Source organism: Danio rerio, chromosome 10 (genome assembly GCF_049306965.1).
Source record: "Danio rerio strain Tuebingen ecotype United States chromosome 10, GRCz12tu, whole genome shotgun sequence".
NCBI lineage: Eukaryota > Metazoa > Chordata > Actinopteri > Cypriniformes > Danionidae > Danio > Danio rerio.
The window spans coordinates 29,711,000-29,733,322 of record NC_133185.1 but is presented as its reverse complement, the minus strand read 5'-3'; the positions used below and the strand labels follow the sequence as shown (position 1 = coordinate 29,733,322).

The 22,323-nt window shown below is 34.0% G+C and overlaps 1 protein-coding gene across 1 annotated transcript in view; it reads left to right on the top strand.

Moving 5' to 3' along the window:
- Positions 1-22,323, top strand: part of ilk (integrin-linked kinase) — a 34,279-nt gene that overhangs the window by 9,656 nt on the left and 2,300 nt on the right. The window contains 9 exon segments of the mRNA NM_200571.1: positions 12,921-13,086; positions 13,767-13,862; positions 15,155-15,251; positions 15,410-15,493; positions 16,841-16,926; positions 17,046-17,155; positions 19,332-19,459; positions 21,001-21,122; positions 22,142-22,241. Of these exon segments, the coding sequence (NP_956865.1) occupies positions 12,921-13,086; positions 13,767-13,862; positions 15,155-15,251; positions 15,410-15,493; positions 16,841-16,926; positions 17,046-17,155; positions 19,332-19,459; positions 21,001-21,122; positions 22,142-22,241 (989 nt within the window).

The following is a 22,323-nucleotide window of genomic DNA, read 5'->3' as shown; positions in this document are numbered from 1 at the left end:
ATGATGTCATCCAACCGCGCATTCAGGCCAAGTCTTTTTGTTATATCATTCGCTAAACTTCTAACAGATGCTTATACTGTATGTTATGCAGATACATACAGTTGAAGTCAGAATTATTAGCTCCCCCATAGATTTTTCTCTTTTTAAAAATATTTTTACATTTTTAAAAAACATTTTAAGGTGAAAATTATTATCCCCTTTAGGCTATTTTGTTTTCGATAGTCTACAGAACAAATCATTGTTAAACAATAACTTGTCTAATTACCCTAACGTGCCTAGTTAACGTAATTAGAACTGTAAAAAAACTGTATATGTACTGATATTATACATCAGGCTTTTAATGGCCTCTGTTTTATAGGAATAAAGCAGAACATACAGCAGCTCAGTTTTATTTGTATAGAAATTTGGGGAATGAATGCAAAGGAATTATATTTCAATTATATTATATAAGACAAGTAGACTAGTGGAATGCATCAATTTACTGAAACAAATTGGCCTTAGTTTATGAGTGTTTATGTGAATAAGAGGGTGTATGGGTTGTGGCTGAAAAGGCATCCGCTGCGTAAAAACGTGCTGGATAAGTTGGCGGTTCATTCCGCTGTGGTGACCCCGGATTGATGGAGGGACTAAGCCGATGTATATTATATATTATATATATAACTAAAAACATCTATGGGGTTATTATTATTATTTCATAAGTATTAGGGTCATTCTAACAGTATTCTAATTAGCTTCATAATGCAGTGAATGCTTCTTAAATGATAATGTTTTGTTTGTTTTATTCAAAGTGAATGATATAGTCAAATGTCAGCTCCTGTCAAAATAAATTTCTACAGTACATGTTTTTATTTATATCAATCATTTTTTATTTATTTAATTATTTTACCAGGAATGTTCTATTGAGATATCGTATCTCTTTTACCAGGGAGTCTTGGTCAAAACAGGCAGCATAGGACAAAGTTACAAAAATATATATAATAATAAAAATACAACTAATACATTTATTAGTTATTGGCCTTTATGTTTTTTATGTAAGCCAGAACTGTTAATATTGTGCACCTCTTCTCTGAAACTGAACATCGTTAGCGCCGTTTTGAAGAGTTATGACTTAAAATATCCAGTCTGTCTTTTATAAACAAAACGAAACACATTCCACACGCGTTCCACTTCTAGCCCTATATGGTGCAAAGCATACACAGAGTTGATCCATGCACCCTGTTCAAATACCTCCACCTTTGCCAAGCTCCCACTCACAAACAGCCTTGGCCCGTCTTCCTTCAATAATACAACCCAGAGCAGCTGGGACGCACGAGAGAGGAAAATGGTCAGGTAGATCTCCAAGAAGCTGTAAAGAATCTGATCTGAAGCTGTTTCTCTTGCTGTCAGCCGTGAGAATTATTAGCTGGAAGGAATGGGATGGAGACGAATGGTTCACCGGTGCAGATTCAGCAGTGCAATCAGCAGATTGCAGGCAAAAGCTCTAGTTTAGATGAAGGTTTTAGGGAGGCATGCCGTCACGTCTGATGTAGATCACTATCTAGGTATTTCCTGCACTCTTCACATGGCTGAAGTTGCGACTTTGAAGTTATGACAGAGGAAATGTTTGGCTTATTAGAGGAACAGCTAACATGGGGGAAAAAACTTAAAAAAAAAATAGCTCAAAATTAAAAAAAAACTAAACAATTGTCATTCATTTTTTCATGTTAGTGCTAATATCACCTGCTTGCCTTTCCTCTAACAAAAGCTAATGCTTTACACAAAAATACTATTTATTTTTGTTTACGCTAGTGCTAATGTCGTTGCTATATGTCTAATCCCAACTTTAAACAACAGCTGATACTTTACAAAAAAAACGTGATTCTCATTTTAGCCAGAATCGTGCAGCCCTATTAAACAGTAATAAATCCAATAAATTGTATTATTTTTTGTTTATGTTTGTGCTAATGCCACCCACTTATCTCTTCAGCATTAGTTGGAGTCCATCTGTAATTTATGACTTTGTAAATGTTTGGTTTATTAGAAAAGCAGCCAGCATAAAGAAATAAAAAAAGGTCAAATTAAATACCATGAATCCCAAAAATATGATGATATCATTCATTTTTGTTTATGTTAGTGCTAACTTTAGTTAATTTGTCTAGTCCAAACTCTAAAAAACAGCTGATGCTTTATAAATCCAGCAGAAGTTGGATTCCATGTCTGATTTGTGACTCAGAAACGGTTTGTTTAATTAGAACAACAAATTAAATGGCACAAAATCCCAAAATATTAAACAATATTATACATTTTTGTATATATTACTGCTAATGTCACTATTCGCTAAGTTTATTCCTATCTCTAAACAACAGCTGATGCTTTACGAATCCAGCATTATTTGAAGCCTATGTGTAATTTGTGACTCAGAACAAGGGGAGGTGGGAACAGTCTGGGCTGAAATGAAATAGGATGGAGTGGAATAGTTTCCATACGATGACCTCATCAACCAAAGCATGCTGACTTGAGCCTTACCAGTTCTCTCTCTCTCTCTCTCCCTCTCTCTCCCTCTCTCTCTCTCTCTCTCTCTCTCTCTCTTTTTCTCTCTCTCTTTGCTTATCCATCTCAAAGTGTTTTCCTTTTCCAGAAATAGTAAAACTCCAGCTAAGGGGTTTGCCTTTCGGGTTTTGCTTAATAAAATGGAATGGGCTATGATTCAGTTCTTCTGAAGGGCCATTAGGAGTTTTAGCAGGGCTTCAGATGTCACGACCTTACATGTTTGTGGGAGGAGACAGGAAATGGCAGACATACATGGGTGTTGTTTATGCTCCGCATTACATTATGACAGTTAGAAAACTGAACTGGACAACAAAACGTTGGTCTTCTGTTATCTTATCTCATTTAAATGTGCATATTTTATGGAAAGTCTTTAACATTGGAACATTGTGCATTTAGTTTAATAATTGATTAGCATGAGGGACTCAACAGCATGTAAAAAAAATTACGTTTCATATTTCTGAAATTACCTTTAATTTGAGGAGAAAATAATGTTATTAACATAGTTTACAAGTGTTTTAGTGAGCTTTTTTTTAAATCTGATCTAAATTCCAGATGGTGAAATCACATTGTTGTATGGTTTAATCATTAACTCATAACACATAAATGCGCTATTATGATGCAAAACTCTGAAAATTGTCTTTAGAATTGTAGAAAAATATGCTGATACATTTTAAAGTTACTGCATTAATAAGTTAAATAGTTCTCTGATATCTACATAGTAGGTTCATGGCTTGAACAAGTAAAAAAAATCTCCAAAAATTATTAATAATTATTAATGGACTCCGCTCTGACGTGCAGCTCTTACAGGCACACACAAGAGTATGATGTATGCTGAACATGGACAAACATAAACCCATCACAATAACATTAAATTATTTTCTTACCAGATCTGTTGTGAATAAAAGCTAAATTATAATTAAACTTGACAAAAGAGAGTGATAGAGATGTATAGTGTTGCATTTTGAAGCTAAATTGTCAAAGAAATCAGCCAGGATTTATAAATAACCTCTAGATGAACATATGAAAGTTGAGTGGAGGGATTTGATACGATTTAGCAGTCTACATGTTTTCACAGTAAACACGATACATAAACAAAACGTAAAATAAAACATACCTTATGCCTCTTCAGAGTGGAGATGAATAAATGTATTATCAGAAAATATTGCATTTTGCGTTCTGAAGTGGTTTTAAACATGTCTTGTGCTGTCTTTGCCCAGTAACACTCAGTAAAGGCCTAATGTTTTCAAAATTAAAGTCCCACATACAAGTAAGTTGAAAATAAGCTTACAAATAACTGAAGGAGAGAAACTATCATTGTTTTTTTCTAGAAAACATTAGGCTTATCAAACGCAGCCTGAGGCGTGCATATTATGATCTCTGAGCTTCATATGGGTCATTTTCTGCAAATAAGTATGCATATGATTCAAGGCGTCAGCTGCTTGTCAGGTCTGGATTAATGACCTAAAGTAGGCATACATGCAAATGCGGAGAGTAGGGCTGTGCAATCAATCGAAAATTTGTTTTCGATTTTGATTTTGGCTTCTAATGATTATAAAAAAACATTAATGGAGATAAAACAATTATTCCATCATATACCGCCCCCTTTCCAGTTGTACATTGCTCTGCAAAGGTCAGTTTCACATGAAAATGACTATAAGCATGTACTGTAATGCTACTTTTGCAGCACGGATTCGCATCATTCATTGATGTAGATTCAAATCATTCATGTTTTTACAAGCGCGAAAGAGTTCATGCTGTTGTATGCGCTTAACCTCAGAGACGAGCTGGGCACACACATCTAACGCCATCTTAATGTGACCGCTTTTATGGTCAAATACATGCAAATTTGTGTCAACGCGGTGTTTAGTGATTATTCATATTAACCCCCATTTGTGTAATAAACAAACAAACTGAGAATCAAAAGACATGTCAAAGTAAAACCATTAATCAGAACCGCACTGCTCTTAAAGTGACAGCGTGCAATATTCCTGCTGCCGAATAAATTTGATTAAGATTAAGATGTGATTCAAAGACTTAATTAGAGTAATTAGGCAAGTCATTGTATAACAGTAGTTTCTTCTGCAGACAATCAAAAATATATGTTGCTTAAGGGGGCTAATAATTTAGACTTCAACAGTTATTGTTTTGAATAATCGTGATTACAATTTTGACCAAATTAATCATGATTATGATTTTTCCCATAATCGAGCAGCCCTAGCGGAGGGCATGGCCAGTGAGTCTTGTCACATGTATGCTTTGTCTTCTGATTGGCCTGTTGTCCACTGGGGCTGTACACTTGTAAAATTTACACAAGAACAAGGAAACAGTGGTGTCTGAGGCCCCGTTTACACTAGTGCGTTTTAGTTTTAAAACGGCGTTTTAGATAAAAAACGATCCGCGTCCACACTATCGTTTCACCTAGCGTTTCTGAACATATCTCCGTCCACACCACACCACCAAAAACATGTATCACGTGACTATTCGCGCACTCTGGACATGCGCATTCTAGTATAAACAGGAAGCATGTGTCTCGCTTGGCATTTGGTTATTGTTAGTCAACAAACACCGGTTAAACAATGAACGCAATGGCAAAGAAAGCAAGAGAGGTATTTTTGTGGACAGACGATGAGGTCGAGTTCTTACTAAACGTAACAAATGAATAACTGTACAATGGCGCCTAAAACAGACAACAGTGCAAACAGCGCTCCCATTTCTGTGTCCAGTCCATGTTGTTGTTTACAGTGAAGGCTGGTCTAAAGTCTTCCGGTAGCATTAAAGCCATGTGTTATAGTCATGTGATAGGGGCTTGACAAATAAGAGAAGGATACGCAATGACACAAAAGCCCCAATCAGTAAGCAAATCTCGGCAGCCCCGCCTCCGTTTTCAGATGTCTCCGTTTTTCCCCATCAACACTGAGACGGAGCAGCAGTGTTTCAGAATGAAAATGGGCTCTTCAGGGTTTCCAAAACGCTCAGTTTTCGGCGCCTGAAAACTCCAGCGTAGTGTGGACGGATGGCGTAACCGTAGCAAAACTTATGCGTTTTTAAATGAAAACGCGGGCCTGAGGCTCTTGGTATGCCCATTTTCAAATTCTGATCTCTTATTATTCTACTATGCCTTGGTATACCCAGATTTTCTTTATTAGCCTCACAAACTCTGGGTGACATCAACGACTTTCCCTTTAAGATTTAAAGGGCTAGCATTGCACCAGACCCCCTTAAGTGGTTTCATTTGAAAGTGTAGAAGCTATATTTTATGCACATATGCATCATCTCGGTTTTAATCCTAAATGTTTACTTAAGTTAGTTATTTAAACTTATTTATGCGACCTCAAAATATATTTGGGAGCATTTGTGCGAATGCATAAAATTGTTGTGTGTGACCAGTTTTTACTGCAAAATGTTCACCACATGCGCAGGTTTGGGAGACATTCATGCAAAATGTATCTTTGTACTTGAAACGCGAAACGCAGTGCTCAGTTATTGGTTTAAAACATTTGTCATGTCAACTTGCTGTAGTAAACAAAGCGAAGTCCGTAATGCTTGCCCCGCCTTTGTGCTCTTCATATTGGCCCACTGCTCTAGCACTGAAATATGAGCTGTCAATCCCTCAGTCAATGCCTTCTGGATTGGGATGACAGAGAGAGCTACTACCGCGAAAAACCTGTGAATCGCTGAAGATGAGAATGAAGATAACACTGCCAAATTTTGTTTCAGAAACCATTGCATCTAAAGTTATAAATAATGACGCATCTTACTAGCAATCATGTGCTGAATGTTAATCCACACTTTTCGAAGAGTGTATAAAAGTCTTCCATTGGCTTCAAGACCGCTATAAAAAGTCTGTGGGATGGAATTTTCAGGTTACTGTCTGCCGCATTTAGCACGAGAGCTTCTGTTTATTCCTTCATTTAATCGCCAGATACTGTCCGTCGTGCAAGTGACAGCTATATGTAAAATTTGACACCACGTACACTATCACAAAAAGGCTTGCACTGAGTTAACTAATATCGCTACTCTTGAAAAGACCTGTATTGCTATTAACATGACGTATGCATATAATAAGGGACAGTATATGTCAAAAACATCACTGCAATATCAGACAGAGAACAGCACAAGTTATATCGTTAACAGATCCATTCATGTCCAGCAGTGCGTGAGCGGTCCATGTATCTTTCGGTCACTCAGTTTGTTATAAAATTTTATTTTCGTATGATAACGGGATTTCGTTGAGACATATTTTCCTCACGCTTGCATATATATTTTCTTGCTTGTTAGTTTGATTACTGTTGATTTCAAATGCAATAAATATTTGTATAAAAGTTGTAGTAAGGGTGCTGATAATTGGTGGGTGCGACTAAATTTTGACCGATGCGCCTAAATTTTTAAAGTTAGGAGCAGCGGTGCTACCAAGCAAATAGGTTAATTTCGAGCCCTGTTATAGCTCAAATAAGAGCTCTTGCCAGTGCTCATATGGTTCTAGCGTTTTTTTTTTACTGAATTATATTCACATATCAAACAGTTGTCGAATTAATCGCGCAGAAGTGAAAACAATACATTTATGATCAATAAGCAGCCCCAGATAGCACAGAAAGCTGTCATCTCTTACCTTATGCTGTGCTTATTAAAACAGGCCATTTCTCCTCTGTTTTTGAGGTGATGTGCATAAGTAATCCTTTTATATATCTGACGTGGTCCAAACACAGTGAATTATGTTTGATTAAACAAAAGAATAGTGAAATATGAAAACAATGATCGATCCCTGTGGCTTGTATAGCACTTCTCATTAGTTGGAATATAATATATTTTGCATAGATTATGAGAAACATTTTTCTTTTTTCATATGATTACAGACGTGTGCAAGGACCATCTAAATTAATTACAGCAACCTAGACCTCACAGAACCTAAAATGTACACTTTTAAATTTGAGTTTATAAAAAATACATAAAGCGCCTCTTTTACTCAGGTGTTTATTATAACACAGACGACATATACAGTTATTTTAAACACTTAAAATGGTATTTTATGAAAATTCAAAGGGTTTTCTTTAAAATGATACCAAATTTTTACATTTACCCCTGCATGTGGATATGGAAAGCTTTTAAATTTGGGTAGGCAAAATCCAGGCGGAATCCCAAAATAGCGTTTGGGTTTAAGAGGCACCTTAAGTTTTGCATATATGTCAGATCAAAAGTTTTGAATTAATTTTGACATTAAAAACATGAAGTACGGAACTAGTCAAATAACATCCTGGAACAGGAAGGTCATTAGAGATAAGTAGATAAGCTATTAAAATGAAATGAAATATTAAGAGTAGCACATACTGGTAAAATGTTTGACAGACACTGATAATTCACAATTTATATATATTTTAAAATAAAAATATTTATATTTTTATGTTAAAACTAATTGTATTTGCATATAAAATTGCATTTTTTATCCAACTAACATGTATAAAAATAACAATCACACATTATTGTTGAGGTTAAATTGCCTAAATTACTGAATTAAAATATATCTTTGTCTTCATATCTGTACTTTTACAAATTGACTTTTCAGCATTTTTCCTGTATGCAATACATAATACCGTGTCTTACACCATCTCAGGTTGTTTTGAAGATCGGATATCCGTAACCAAATTTTGCATCTGTGCTTCTCCAGTAACGAAGGCCACTTCGAGTCTTGCGAGTCTCAAACAGTGACTCAAAGAGGAACTGACACATTTTGTGTGCTGCTTTTTATTCTTGATGTCTGGATGGTACTAAAGAGCAACTAATGATAGTAGAAGACCAAAGACCGAGACAAACTAAATGCTGGGTTACAGCTCTGTTTGTCTGTGTGGCTTTAAAACCCACACCGAAGCTACAGGTCAATTACAAGCACGTTTACCAAACAGTGAATCGCCGTTTACTACTAAAAATGCATCTCTTTTTTTCACTTCTCCTTTGAGCTTGTAGTATCTAAATATACACACACTTTGATATGTGGTTTGAGAAAAGGGGATTTTTAGATGTTTCGCAATATTGTTTGAGTTACATTTCCTGTCACAAACCCCCTTTTTTGTCACACACTTCACTAGCCTGCTAGCTTGGATACAATTTTAGAGCATGGCGCCTCACTGATGTGCGGTTTATGACCTAATTCAGTCCGAGCTTCACTCAGCCAGATTGTTGCTAAAAGGTTGAAACTTGAACTCAGAAGTGAAGCCGTACATTTAAATCACTACCAAATGCAACCCTGGAACGTTTTTTGGCAGGAGGATGCTCTTAATAAGAGAGTTTTTACGACTCTTTGATCGTATAATCGCAGTCTCAAGACGTAATCTTTCAGCTGTGACTCTAGTATCACTGTTTACATAGTCTGTCTTTGTGCGTTTGTAAGGCATTTAACGTAAACGTTCCTTTCTCTCTCTCTCTCTCTCTCTCTCTCTCTCTCTCTCTCTCTCTCTCTCTCTCTCTCTCTCTCTCTCTCTCTCTCTGTGTGTGTGCGCTTGTTAACAGCATGTGCTTCACGACCTTACAAGGACAAGAGTACTAACTGTATTGAATTGACCATAGCGCAGGGCAGGCGAAGGGAGGGAGTCGCTACAGTGGAAGAGAGAGCGTGGAATATGATTTCCTGTGTTTCCCGCTCTGGTTTCCTCTGTTCAGGCCTGTGTGTGAAGGAGCTCTGCTGTGCTGAGTGCTGGGGTGATGATGATAAGACTGAGCTCTGACTCTCTGTTTGAACACTGATAATTATGTTTTCATCTTCAGCTGCTTTTTTTCGTATAGTCCAGCTGTCTTCAGCCTTCTTCTATAGCTTCCATTTCCTGCTTTATAACTAGATCTTTGAAATTGTTTTAAGTCTTGTGCCTTTCTTTCTTTCTTTCTTTCTTTCTTTCTTTCTTTCTTTCTTTCTTTCTTTCTTTCTTTCTTTCTCTCTCTCTTTCTTTCTTTCTTTCTTTCTTTCTTTCTTTCTTTCTTTCTTTCTTTCCTTCCTTCCTTTCATTCATTCTTCCCTCCATCCTTCCTTCATCATTCCTTGAATCCTCCTTTATTTATTTCATCCTTCCTTTCCTTATTTTCTCTTTCTTTCCTCCTTCATTTCATTTTTGCTTCATTTCTTTCATCCTTCATTTATTTTCTTTCTTTCTTTCTTTCTTTTTCTTTTCTTTCTTTCTTTCTTTCTTTTTTTCCTTCCTTCCTTTCTTTCTTTCTTTTTCTTTTCTTTTCTTTTCTTTCTTTCTTTCTTTTTTTCCTTCCTTCCTTCCTTTCTTTCATTCATTCTTCCCTCCATCCTTCCTTCATCATTCCTTGAATCCTCCTTTATTTAATCCTTCCTTTCCTTATTTTCTCTCTTTCTTTCCTCCTTCATTTCATTCTTGCTTCATTTCTTTCGTCCTTCATTTATTTGCTTTCTTTCTTTCTTTCTTTCTTTCTTTCTTTCTTTCTTTCTTTCTTTCTTTCTTTCTCTCCTTTCATTTCTTTCTGCTTTCTTCTTTGCTGCATCCTTTTGTCCTTTGTCCATCCTTTTCTCTTCGCCACATCCGTTATTCATTTGCTGATTTCCTCCCTTTTTCCCTCTAATTTTTTTCTGTTTCTTTTTTCCCCCCAAACTTTCTTCTTGTCTTTCCTGGTTTCTTCCTGCTTTCTAACCTTTGCTTGACTCTTTCTTTTCTTTTCTCTCCTTACATTTCTTATTTTTCCTTTTAAAAAGGCTAGAAATAAAAAATGTTCAGAAACTCCCCAATGGAAATTGCTGTCCTAACTTAATTATTTATTTGGGAAGAGGGGACTTCCTGTTTGTTTGCCTTTTTTCTGTTGTTTTTGTGTTAAACTGCTTCAGATTTGACCAAACCACCATTTGACTCGGTCAACACTGTGCATGTGTGTCTGTCTGTCTGTCTGTGTGTGTGTGTGTGTGTGTGTGTGTGTGTGTGTGTGTGTGTGTGTATGTGTGTGTGTGTGTGTGTGTGTGTGGTCTTGTCTGTTCCGGCAGATCCCTGTGAGAAGTTTCAGCAGCTACCCTAAGTTTAGCCACACTCCTGGCCTGACTATTTACCCAGAGACTTCCTACTGTACTGCACACACCCAGCCCCTTAACAAACACTTCATTACAGCAGACAAAAGCTTCACAATTAACTGCTACGAAGCTCGACATAAGCACGATCTGCAGGCGTTACCTTTGTTTATTTAAAAAAAAACACTAAGAGCATTTGCGTTCAGCAGTTTTATTGGTAAAAAACACACTTTGTGGTTCAGTCACACATGCTTTCAGTAACCGCACTAATGCACAGGCTCTGATCTGATCACTTTGTTGTTATTGTTACTTTCTTGTCCTGCTAATCTGAAGTAAGTGTGAGTTTTACAGTGGTTTTGAAAAGGAAATGGGAAGCCCTGAGAGCGGATCTCAGTCTTGAAGTGCTGGGGGGCAGGGGATATACATAATCTAGAGGAAAGGGCCAGTTAACGGCTGTTTATATTTAACTGGCTGGAGACAGACAGCTGAGAACGAGATCACTAGCCTGACTGGAGACATTTTACCGCCAACCGCTACGTCAAAAAAGTTCCTTGACTTAAAGGGACGGTTCAATTAGGGCTGGGAAATATCCAGCCTGCTTTATAACTTCCTTTGTTCATTTCCTGTTTGGTTAATTATTTTAAAAAAAAAGTATCTTCCTTTTTGTTTGACACCATTCTAGACTTGTTTTTTGCTTGCTTGCTTGGGTATCTGTTTCTCAGCATTCCTTCCTTTCATGAAACATGCAGTTTGGCCGGAAATAAAGAGCATTCCAGAATTCCCATTGGGAAGCTCAGGACTCACTGTCCATATTTGTCAGTCATACATTTAAAAAAAACAGACAGCTCTAACACAAACTATTCCAAATGAATGAAAAGGTAATCTAAATGGAGGAAACATTATAACGACAATTCAAATACAAAAGTCTCTACGTCAGAATAAAATGTAAACTGTGATAGTCTTTTCTTTTATGTCATTGTGACATACATCTGAGTAAAACTGTTCTCAAACAAGGAAAATATGTAGGGTGGTACTTGTCCGCTGGGATTTGATTGCATTGTTGGGTTGTTGTGGTCTGCTGTTGGTAGATCACTAGTGATTGGCATGTTGCCATACCCTCATGACAGTGAATGCTGTCAAAATAAAAGAGATGTTGCAAATGGAATGGCTGTTTTGCAAAAGAGATGTTGTAAAAGTTAATTTAATTAACCCTTGTGTGCTGTTGAGGATGTTTTCATCCACTCTGGGGTGATGTTGAGTCTTGATTTGGTCAAACCTTTCTCTGCGTTTCAGCAAATGGTATGATTTTTTGTAACAAACCTAATTTTTATGCATATTTTGGGAAAATGCTTTGAAAATTTTCAAAAACTCAACAGAACATTCTGGGTATATCTTCTACCCTTTTGTTATGTTGGGAGCTGTTTTTTTTTTCCCTATTGACTTCAATTAAAACAACTTTTTTGTTTGCAAAGCCGTGACATCATACCATGCGTTCTTCATTGTTTGCAATTCAAAAATTTGCAATTATTAATCAACAGTTGCAGCAGTGCAAGAAAAGCTTAGTTTCTGGCTTTTATATATCGAGAATAGTGTGTGAATGTGTGTTTATGTGCGTTCGTGCATGTGCCAGTGTGTGAGAGCACACCTTTGCACACTTACCATGATCTATCTAAGAATATCAAAATAAGCACCACAACTTCTCTCAGAACATAGTAAACATAGTAAGGGTATTTATACACAAACTTTTTTGTACAGGCCTGTCCAAAGGTTTAATGGTGCCAACTGATGATCAACCATAAGAATAACGCTTGATTCACACGGGGCTTCACACTTGTCTGAGGGCGTGTCTGAAGTTAGGGCTGACACATCATAGCAGCGTCAGCCAATTAAATTAGTCCACAATTGGCTACTGTCTGAGCTGATGTATTTGCATACAGCGATCTAATTGGCTGACGCTTTCGTTGGCGCTTGAAAAGTTGAGAAAGTCTAACTTCTGCAGTGAGCAATTCCACTGAGGCAGCGCTGACAGACCCACAATTCAGTTCGGCAAGGCTGACGCCCCATGTGAATGGGCCGTAACAAATTTGACTTCATTCCAACTGGTAAAACCACCAGCAACTAAAATGCATAATTAATTGCTGCCAAGGCTACGCCGTCAAAAAATGTCGCTATAATGAAAGTCAATAGGGAAAAAAACAGCCACCAACATAATAAAAGGACGATAACGATGAGGAAATTATCTTTAACATTATCATTATTTTTCGATATGATGTACACAGAATCATTTGTAAGTTTTTGAAGGTGGTCAGTTTTTAATTCCATGGTGTCTGAACATCTGTATGTGTTTTTGAGTTACTCTGCTCACTCTGCATGTGTCTGTTTCTGTCAGGGATGATCACGGCTTCAGTCCGTTGCACTGGGCGTGCCGCGAGGGCCGTTCGGGTGTTGTGGATATGCTCATCATGAGAGGTGCTCGTATCAATGTGATGAACCGCGGCGACGACACACCCCTGCACCTGGCAGCGAGCCATGGCCATCGTGACATTCTGGCCAAGGTGTGAAAAGATCACAGCAGATAAACACTTACAAACACACACACACAACTGCACCTGAACAACCACACTGACCACAATGCTCATGGAAAGGTGTAAACAAACACACAGCTGCAAACGGCAATGCTTTAAATACACACACACACACACACACACACACAAACCTTAAACATACACTTATTGCCAAAAGTCTGGGATCAGTGATATTTAAATAGGTAGTTAGCCCTAAACTGGGAATTCTGTGGCATTATTTACTCTCGCTTCACTTGTTCAGAACCTATTTGAGTTTCTTTCTTTGTTAAAGAAAAAAGAAGATATTTTGAAAAATGCTGGTACCCTTTGACTTCCGTTGTTTTTCTTTCTTACTACAGTCGATAAGTGCCAGCAAACAGCATACTTCAAAATATCGCCTTTTTGTGTTGAACTGAAGAAAGAAACTCAGGTTTAAAACCACATGATACATTTTCATTGTTTGTTAAACTATCCTTTTAATGGTACTTTTAATAGTACACATTTTTTACACCCACAAAATTAGCAGCCATTTTTAACACTGATAAATATCAATGTTTCTTGAATAGCATATTGAGTAGCAAATCTATAGTTGTGTAAAACTACAGATTGTGAATTGTTGTTGTGTGTTTGCTGTGTGAATGCTGAATTATGTTGTGGATTGTGTGTTCCAGCTGATTCAGTGTAAAGCAGATACCAATGCGGCAAACGAGCACGGAAACACCCCTCTACATTATGCCTGCTTCTGGGCCCACGATCAGGTGGCGGAGGTGAGTATGAAGCGCCCTCTGCTGGGAAACATCACAAACTTCAGCTGTCAGAGCGGGAGAAATGGCTTCTGTTACTTGACTAAAAGAACTTAATTGACATGATTTCTGATTGAAATGATAAAAGGAGACTTAGACACCAGTGTGACTTTTCTGTATATATATATTTTCATTTCCACTGTGTGTTGCATCTTATAAATTAGGTGACTTATTTTTAGGGAAACAAACATAGATGTGTGTGAAAGATCCTCACATGTGCTTCACATGTTAAAAGACAGGGAATATAGCAAACTAGAAAGTGTGACTTTTAAGTGTGATATTTTATGTTGCGTTATTTATGTTTTGTTTTTTGTTAGAAATTGAGATTTGTATTGTTTTTGAGCAATCATAAGTTACAAAGTAAAAGGAATTTGATTCAATTCCATTCATCATTTTAATGCAGATTTTTAATACCCCAATAATATGTGCTTAGCAACTTCATGTCATTAAAAAAATCAATTATGCAAGGTTCTTATAATTATGATTTATTAATTCGTTTTTTATTTCAATTATTACTGTTTAGTTTTAGTTTGTTTCATTAATGTTTGTTTTTTGGTTCGTTTTAGTTTAGTTTGTATCTTTAAACACACTTTTTATTTAGTTTTTATATATTTAGTTTCAGTTTTAGTTTTAATCATTTTAGTTTAACAGAGTTTAAAAAAAAATTACCTCTTGGTATTAAATGAAAGATTTGTTTGAAAAGACACCGAACCGTAAACCTTAAATGCAGATAAAACGATAAATCTTGATTTTAGAGATAATATATGTAGTTAAACATGCCTAGTTTACATTTGTCAAGGATTAAAAATACATGGAAGATTTTTATAATTAAGAAGGTATATATAATCATGTGCTTGACTGATGCGTTCAACTATAAAAGCCCCATCTTGAGGTACTTCTATATATTACAGCAGCTCAGATTTTCTGCCACAGAATGACTGCTTATTAATTCTAAAGGACATAAATATTTTTGCTGAGTTTTTTTTTTTTCACTTGTTTTTTTATGTGAATTTTTTGTTTTTCCATTGTTAATTACTTTCAGTTAACAAAAAATATTTTTAGATATTATTATTTATTAGACTAAAATAACCTTGTAATAATGACTGTTTTGTAAAACAACATTTTCAGCTCCATTTCATTTTCAGAAGTCAAATCTTGACATATAGTTCATAAAGGTTAACATTAGCAGAATCATCAAAGAAATGCTTGAACATTGGTACTCATTGGTTGGTTGTACTGTTTGGTCACGTCTCCAGGATCTGGTCAGTAATGGAGCTCAGGTGAGCATCTGCAACAAGTATGGAGAAACTCCAATGGACAAGGCCAAACCACCGCTTGCAGCAAATCTAAAAGGTAAGCACTCTCTCTTTATTTAATAATGCAGTAATTTGACATCAGCGGTGCTTTTGTATGATGTTTTTATTTTAACCTTGTGAAGTCTCAGAGATCTGTTTCTGTTAACATATTTTCCATTGTCTCTTATATCTATCACTGTTATGTTTATGAATCAGACCTGGCAGAGAAACAAGGACAGAGCCTGTCAAAAGTCCCTTACAAGGACAATTTCTGGAAAGGAACAACTCGAACACGACCACGTAAGCAAAACCTCTGAGTTTCGTTTACATTTTTAATGCAGATGCAAGCAGTTTATTATCATCTACTGTATCATTCTGCTTTCAAAGGTAAGGATTCATTAGTCTAAACTTACATTGAGCAAACAAATATCATAACATCTAAGTTGATAACTCACAGTTTATATATATATATATATATATATATATATATATATATATATATATATATATATATATATATATGTGCGTGCGTGCGTGCGTGCGTGTGTTTGTGTGTGTGTGTGTGTGTGTGTGTGTGTATATATACACACACACACACACACACACATATTTTTTTTTGTGAAACAAAATTATTTTCAAATTTGTAACATCCCATTCAAGTTCAAAAATGATGGCAGTGTTTTAAAAGTGACCACAATATTTAATTTGTCAGGGCTAAATTACACTACTAATGCTTTATTTTATTAAATATTACTCTATTCGTATTAATAAAAAATAATAAAATGAAAAAAAATTAACCTTGTTGTAAAGACTTTTTTTATAAAACAACAAATGCAAATAATAATACTTATAAAAATGTATAGATATATGTATGGATGTCAATTTCCAATAATAATTTTTAAAAAATTATTTATATTTTATATATATACACATGTACACAATATATTACACAATAATTATAAAAACTTATTATTTAATTAAAAATAATTTTATATTGAACTTAATGCTAAATGAAATATTATTGTGTATTCGTAAATATCTACAGTTTGTTTACTGTAGTGTAAGTGTTTTTGAATTATTATTATTTTATTTATTTATTTTCTTGCACTAGTTTTGTTGAATGGCCACATATACAGTTAAAGACAAAAATAAATGCTTGCCCTCCTGTTAAATAAATTATCTTTCCCAATTGATGTTTAACAAGCAGGGTCTAAGATATATTTTTACAGTTTTAATGGCTATTTTCTAGTAACTTTGCTGACTGTACATAATATTTTACTTGTATTTACTGTATATATACTAGTGTTTCGCCAGATACTTAACTGTGTTAAATAGGTTAAGGCAAGTTAGTTTAATTAGGCAAGTTATTGTAAAACAGCACTTTATTCTGTAGCCTATCAAAAAATACTAATTATTTTGGGGCTTACAATATTTACCATAAAGTTTTTTATATTTGTGAATATTATTTTTTGAATTTCAGCCAAAAATGAAAAAAATAAAAGACTTTTTTCCCAAAAGAAAAAAACTAAAATGAAAAATAATGAAAAATTCACAGAATTAATAATTTAGTCTTCAGTTGTATATTGCCTTATCTTATTAACTAAGGTTTGTTGCTATGTTTTTTTAACATTATTTTTTTTCCTGCAGGTAATGGCACACTAAACAAGCAAGCTGGCATAGATTATAAGCAGCTTAACATGCTGAACAAGATCAACGAGAACCACTCCGGCGAGGTGAGCTCATTTACCAAACCAAAGCAAACTTTAATAAGTATCCTGGCCAAGTCTGAGAGTGCTGATGACGGAAACACTGATGCCTCTGCTTTCTCTCTTTCTCAATCGCTCTCTGGCAGCTGTGGAAGGGCCGCTGGCAGGGCACAGAGATTGTGGTCAAGATGCTGCATGTGCGGGAATGGACCACCAGAAAGAGCCGAGACTTTAATGAGGAGTACCCTAAACTAAGGTGAAGAACCAATAGTCCTGTGTGGTCACATTACACAAATTAAAAAGACAGTTTCCCTCAAAATGTGTAAAATAATGAATGACATACAGAACCACAGTTATTATATTATAATATTATTTTTATTATATTTAAATCAATATTTATATGAATAATATAAATCATTTTTAAATGATAATATTGTTTTAATTAATTTGTTATAAAGATAATAATAGTAATAAAGTATATTATAATATCTTTAAAAAATGTTAAAAAGGGCACATTTATCACATTTGGCTGCTAGTTATTGCGATAATGACAAATCATTGTCTGTTTTTGGGCTTTGCAGTTGTTTTAATGTACTTTTTTTTCTTCTCTAACTGTAATACATGAATATTTAGATTTGGAAAAAAATGAAGAGATCATTTGAAAATTCTCAGTTTTTATTAGTTATTTAAGTAAAAGTTAATATTTGTTTTATTGATAAAGATCTGATAATATTTATTCCAAATTTCACATATAAATATAGTAACTTTGTAATGTGTATTTTTGTAATAATAGTATTATTAATTATTACATGATATCAATAATAATGTTCACAGTTGTTTTTTTCTTCTGGTTAAATTTCTTTAAAATAATTTGTGAAATTTCTTTTAAAATAATTTTATTCATTTATAAGTCAAAAACCTTCATATTGTATATTCCTACTTTCAAACTTTTTACTTATAAATAAATAAATAAGAACAGTTTATATATATATATATATATATATATATATATATATATATATATATATATATATATAAATGAATGCGCTAAAAACAAAAATGAAAAAACAATAGTGGACTACTTAAGGTTCAATGAAATATTTTAGTTAAAATATTAACTATATAGTAATGTTTCATTGATACTTTGAAGTTTCAGATTTTCAGACTTTATTCTGTGGAACACAAACAGAACTCAGAAGGTCAAAGTCACACTTGAATAAATACTGAAGCTTACAAAGTTCAAAAAGGCCGCAAAAAACACCATAAAAGTTCCTTTGTGGCCATTTGCAGAATATTCAGTCTTCTAAATCACACAGTGGCTTTGTGTGACAAACATGGCACAGTTTAATTAGTTGAACTATTCTAACCAGATCGTTAAAAATCAGTATTACTGCTTTTGTGAATTACATCAACTTATTTGTTGAATAGACATGACTTATGTAAACAATCAAATTTCTTTGACATTTAAGTGCGTGCGGTATTTATCGTCTATGAAAATATTGAAATTGCTGTTTTAACAATGTGTGGGCTTACAATAGCAAGCATGCTATTTACTTTGCAAACAACAAAACATATTTTGAGACTCCAAAAGCTTAAACTGTGATGAGCAGGGCCAAACAAAACCTGATTTTGAGAGGTATTTAAGAGCCACTGTTCAAGCAAACGGCAAAAACCGAAGCCGCACATTGTAGTTTATGATAAACAGAATACGAAGATACAGATTATATATAGAATACAAAATTGTGGCAGATGATTGAGGAACAGCTTGGTTCTAGTGTCACACTGACCCACTGACATCTTGAAACAAACTTTGAGTCTCTTGGTAAAATACAGCATCTCTTAATTTACATTTAATTACATCTCGCTGCTTGAAGACTCCGTTTTGTAATGTGTTGCGAACATTGTCATAAGACATTAATAAAAAAACTGCAAACAGATTTTTTAAAACAGTGTTGTCCATCTTGCCGTAATAAATAGTTTCCAACAGTCAGAGCAGAACATATTTAATCAAAATGTAAAGTGCTGATACTCAAATGTCATGCCTCAAAAAGTCTGTGAAGTATTTAAAGGGATAGTTCACCCAAAAATTAAAATCGTCTCATTTTAATCTCCTTCATGTGATTTTTAATTTTTCATGAGTTTTTTGTTCAGTTGAATACAAAAGAAGATATTTAGAAAAATGTTGGTTGATGGTACCCATTAACTTCCATAGTAGGAAAAAATTTCTATGGAAGTCAATGGGTAACATCAATAAACATTTTTCAAAGTAACTTATATTGTGTTGAACAGAAGATATAAACTCGTAACAATTTTGAACAAGTTTAAATTTTCAGTGAGTAAAGGACATTTGTGGTCTGTCATCTGTCAGTTGTGTCCATTGTGTCGGTGGTCTTTTGTCTGTGTGTTCATTTGTCACTCTCCACCTGCTGTAGAATCTTCTCTCACCCAAACGTGTTGCCCGTGTTGGGGGCGTGTCAGTCTCCACCTGCCCCTCACCCAATCATCATCACACACTCTATGCCCTACGGTTCCCTCTACAACTTGCTGCATGAGGGCACCAGTGAGTAAAACACACACTGTTTGTCTGTTTGATTTCAATGTTGAATGTTGAACATCACATTTTGAGCCAGAAGAAATGTGTTTAAAAAAAGCTACTTTTAGTATTATTATTGTTTATTTTTCCTTGACTTAAAAAAAATACTTACTTTCTTTAGGAATATATACAGTTGAAGTCAGAATTATATGCTCCCCCTTGAATTTTGCTTTCTTTTTTAAATGTTTCTTAAATGATGTTTAACAGATCAAGGAAATTTTCACACTATGTCTGATAATATTTTTCTTCTGGAGAAAGTCTTATTTGTTCTATTTCAGCCAGAATAAAAGCAGTTTTAATTTTTTTAGAAAACAATTTAAGGTCAAAATTATTAGCCCCTTCAAGCTATATTTTTTGTACAGAACAAACCATCTTTAAACAATGATTTCCCTAATTACCCTAACCTGCCTAGTTACCCTAATTAATCTAGTTAAGCCTTTAAATGTCACTTTAAGCTGTATAGTAGTGCCTTGAAAAATATCTAGTAAAATATTATTTACTGTCATCATGGCAAAGGTAAAATAAATCAGTTTTTAGAAATGAGTTATTAAAACTATTATGTTTAGAAATGTGTTAAAAAAAAAGTTTGATTAAACAGAGATTGGGGGGAAAATAAACAGCGGGGCCAATAATTCTGACTTCAATTGTATATAAATTATTATTTGTTTATTACTTTTATTTAAATACTCTTAAGGTTTCCTAATTTTTTTACTTTAAGAACTTTACAATATACATAATTTATTTTATGAATAATTACAAATTTTTAGAAATTATCATAAATATATATTTTCTTTCCCACAGATTTTACTATTATTATTATTTTGTTATTTGTTTTGTTTGTTTTTTTAAGAGACCTAAACAATTTATTTAATTTTGATTTGATTGATTTGAGCTGTTTTCGAACTCGGGTATGAAGGAAGTACATTTAGACGTAAGGAAAATATATATTTTTACTTTATTTTTCCATCTCATATATTTTTGGGACCAAATAGGTTAATCTGTAAGTAAGGGAATGCAATGGTACAATGATTTTAGTTCTTCATAATAAACCTTTTTTTTATTATTATTTGCCCTATTTTTATTTACTTGTATTGGTTAACTGTATTTCAGTATTTTAATAGGATTATTTTTTGCTTATCGTTTAATTAATGTTTCAAAGGTGATTGAAACTATTTTTTAGTATTAATGTTTGGAGTTTATAACTAATCATAAATTATTGAAATAACAAAAAAAAAGTCATAAATTAAATGATTTAATAAAATATGTTTATTCAAGTGAGGTTATTCGTGTAAATTCTCAGATTTTTTTTCTCTTGAATGTTTTACTAAAATCTATAAAAATAAATTATTCAGTATTAGACAACATTTTTTATGTCTTTAATGCCGTTTATGTTCAATTAGATTTTCTTATTTAATGGGAAACAAAGCTGTTAACGCAAATTTTTTGTTTATTTATTTATTTACTGAATGTCTTTTCTCTATTTCCCTCTTTTTCTCTTGCTCATATAGACTTAGTAGTGGATCAAAACCAGGCTGTGAAATTTGCTCTGGACATTGCCTGTGGAATGGCTTTCCTACACACTCTTGAGCCCATGATCCCCCGCCATTATCTCAACAGCAAGAGTGTCATGGTGAGGAACAGAAAACTCCCAGTTTCTACAACTGCTTTTTTCCACAGTCTCAGTTTCCGTTTCATCAAGATCTTTGCTTTAGATTCATTACTATGGACATGAGTTACTCATTGTAGACCAGCATTTGCAAAACACAAGTCCAATGTTTGTTTGTGCTGTCATGGTATGTGGAATTGATTTGCTGTAACAGAAACTTTCTATAAACAGATTTGTGTGCATCCTGTCAGAAGTATAGTAAAAGTACAGTTTTGGCTTTTAGAGGCCTTGTTTATTTGATCAAAACTGCCATAAAAACAGCAATGCTGGGAAATATTATGATTTAAGATAACCGTTTTGTGAATACATTGTGAATGTAAATGTGTTTTAAAATGTAGTTTATTCCTGTAAATCAAAGCATCATTAGTGCAGTCTTTGGTATCACATGATCCTTTAGAAATTATTGTAATATGCAGATTTTTTCTCAAGAAAATATATATTATTATGATATATAAATACTTTATTATGTTCATAAGCATGTTTGATTTGCTGCTTTATATATTTATGCAAATCATGATAAATATATATATATTTTCTTTAAATAGCAAGAGTAATTGTTTGAAATGTATTTTGAGATTTAATATACATTTACATATATATTACCTGTCACTTTTTATACATTTTCCCCCAGTTTCACAGACAAGGCTTAAGCCTAGTCTTAGACTAAAATGTCAGTCTGAGCTGTTTCAACTGAAATAAAATTGCACTGATTGATTTTTAAATATATCAGTGCCTTTGTTTTGTCTCAAGATGCACACCAGTTGCCAACATGTTTATAAAAAAAAATGAAATGTCCTAATTAAACTATGGCCTAATCCTGGCTATAGTCTAAGCCCTGTCTGTGAAACCGGGCTTATATGCCATTTGGTAATTTAATGCATCCTTGTTAAATTTAATGTTTTAATTTTAGTATGCTGTTTTTTTTTTTACATTAAAACAAATACTTATTTACAAATGTACTTATTTTTTGATTAATTGATCAGATTGACGAGGACATGACGGCCAGGATAAGCATGGCAGATGTAAAGTTGTCATTTCAGTGTCCTGGCAGGATGTACTCTCCTGCATGGGTGGCACCTGAAGGTATATTTAATTTAATTAAATATTTATTTTATTATTTTAATTTATTTTATTTTATTTATTTTTATTCTATTTTATTTTTCCC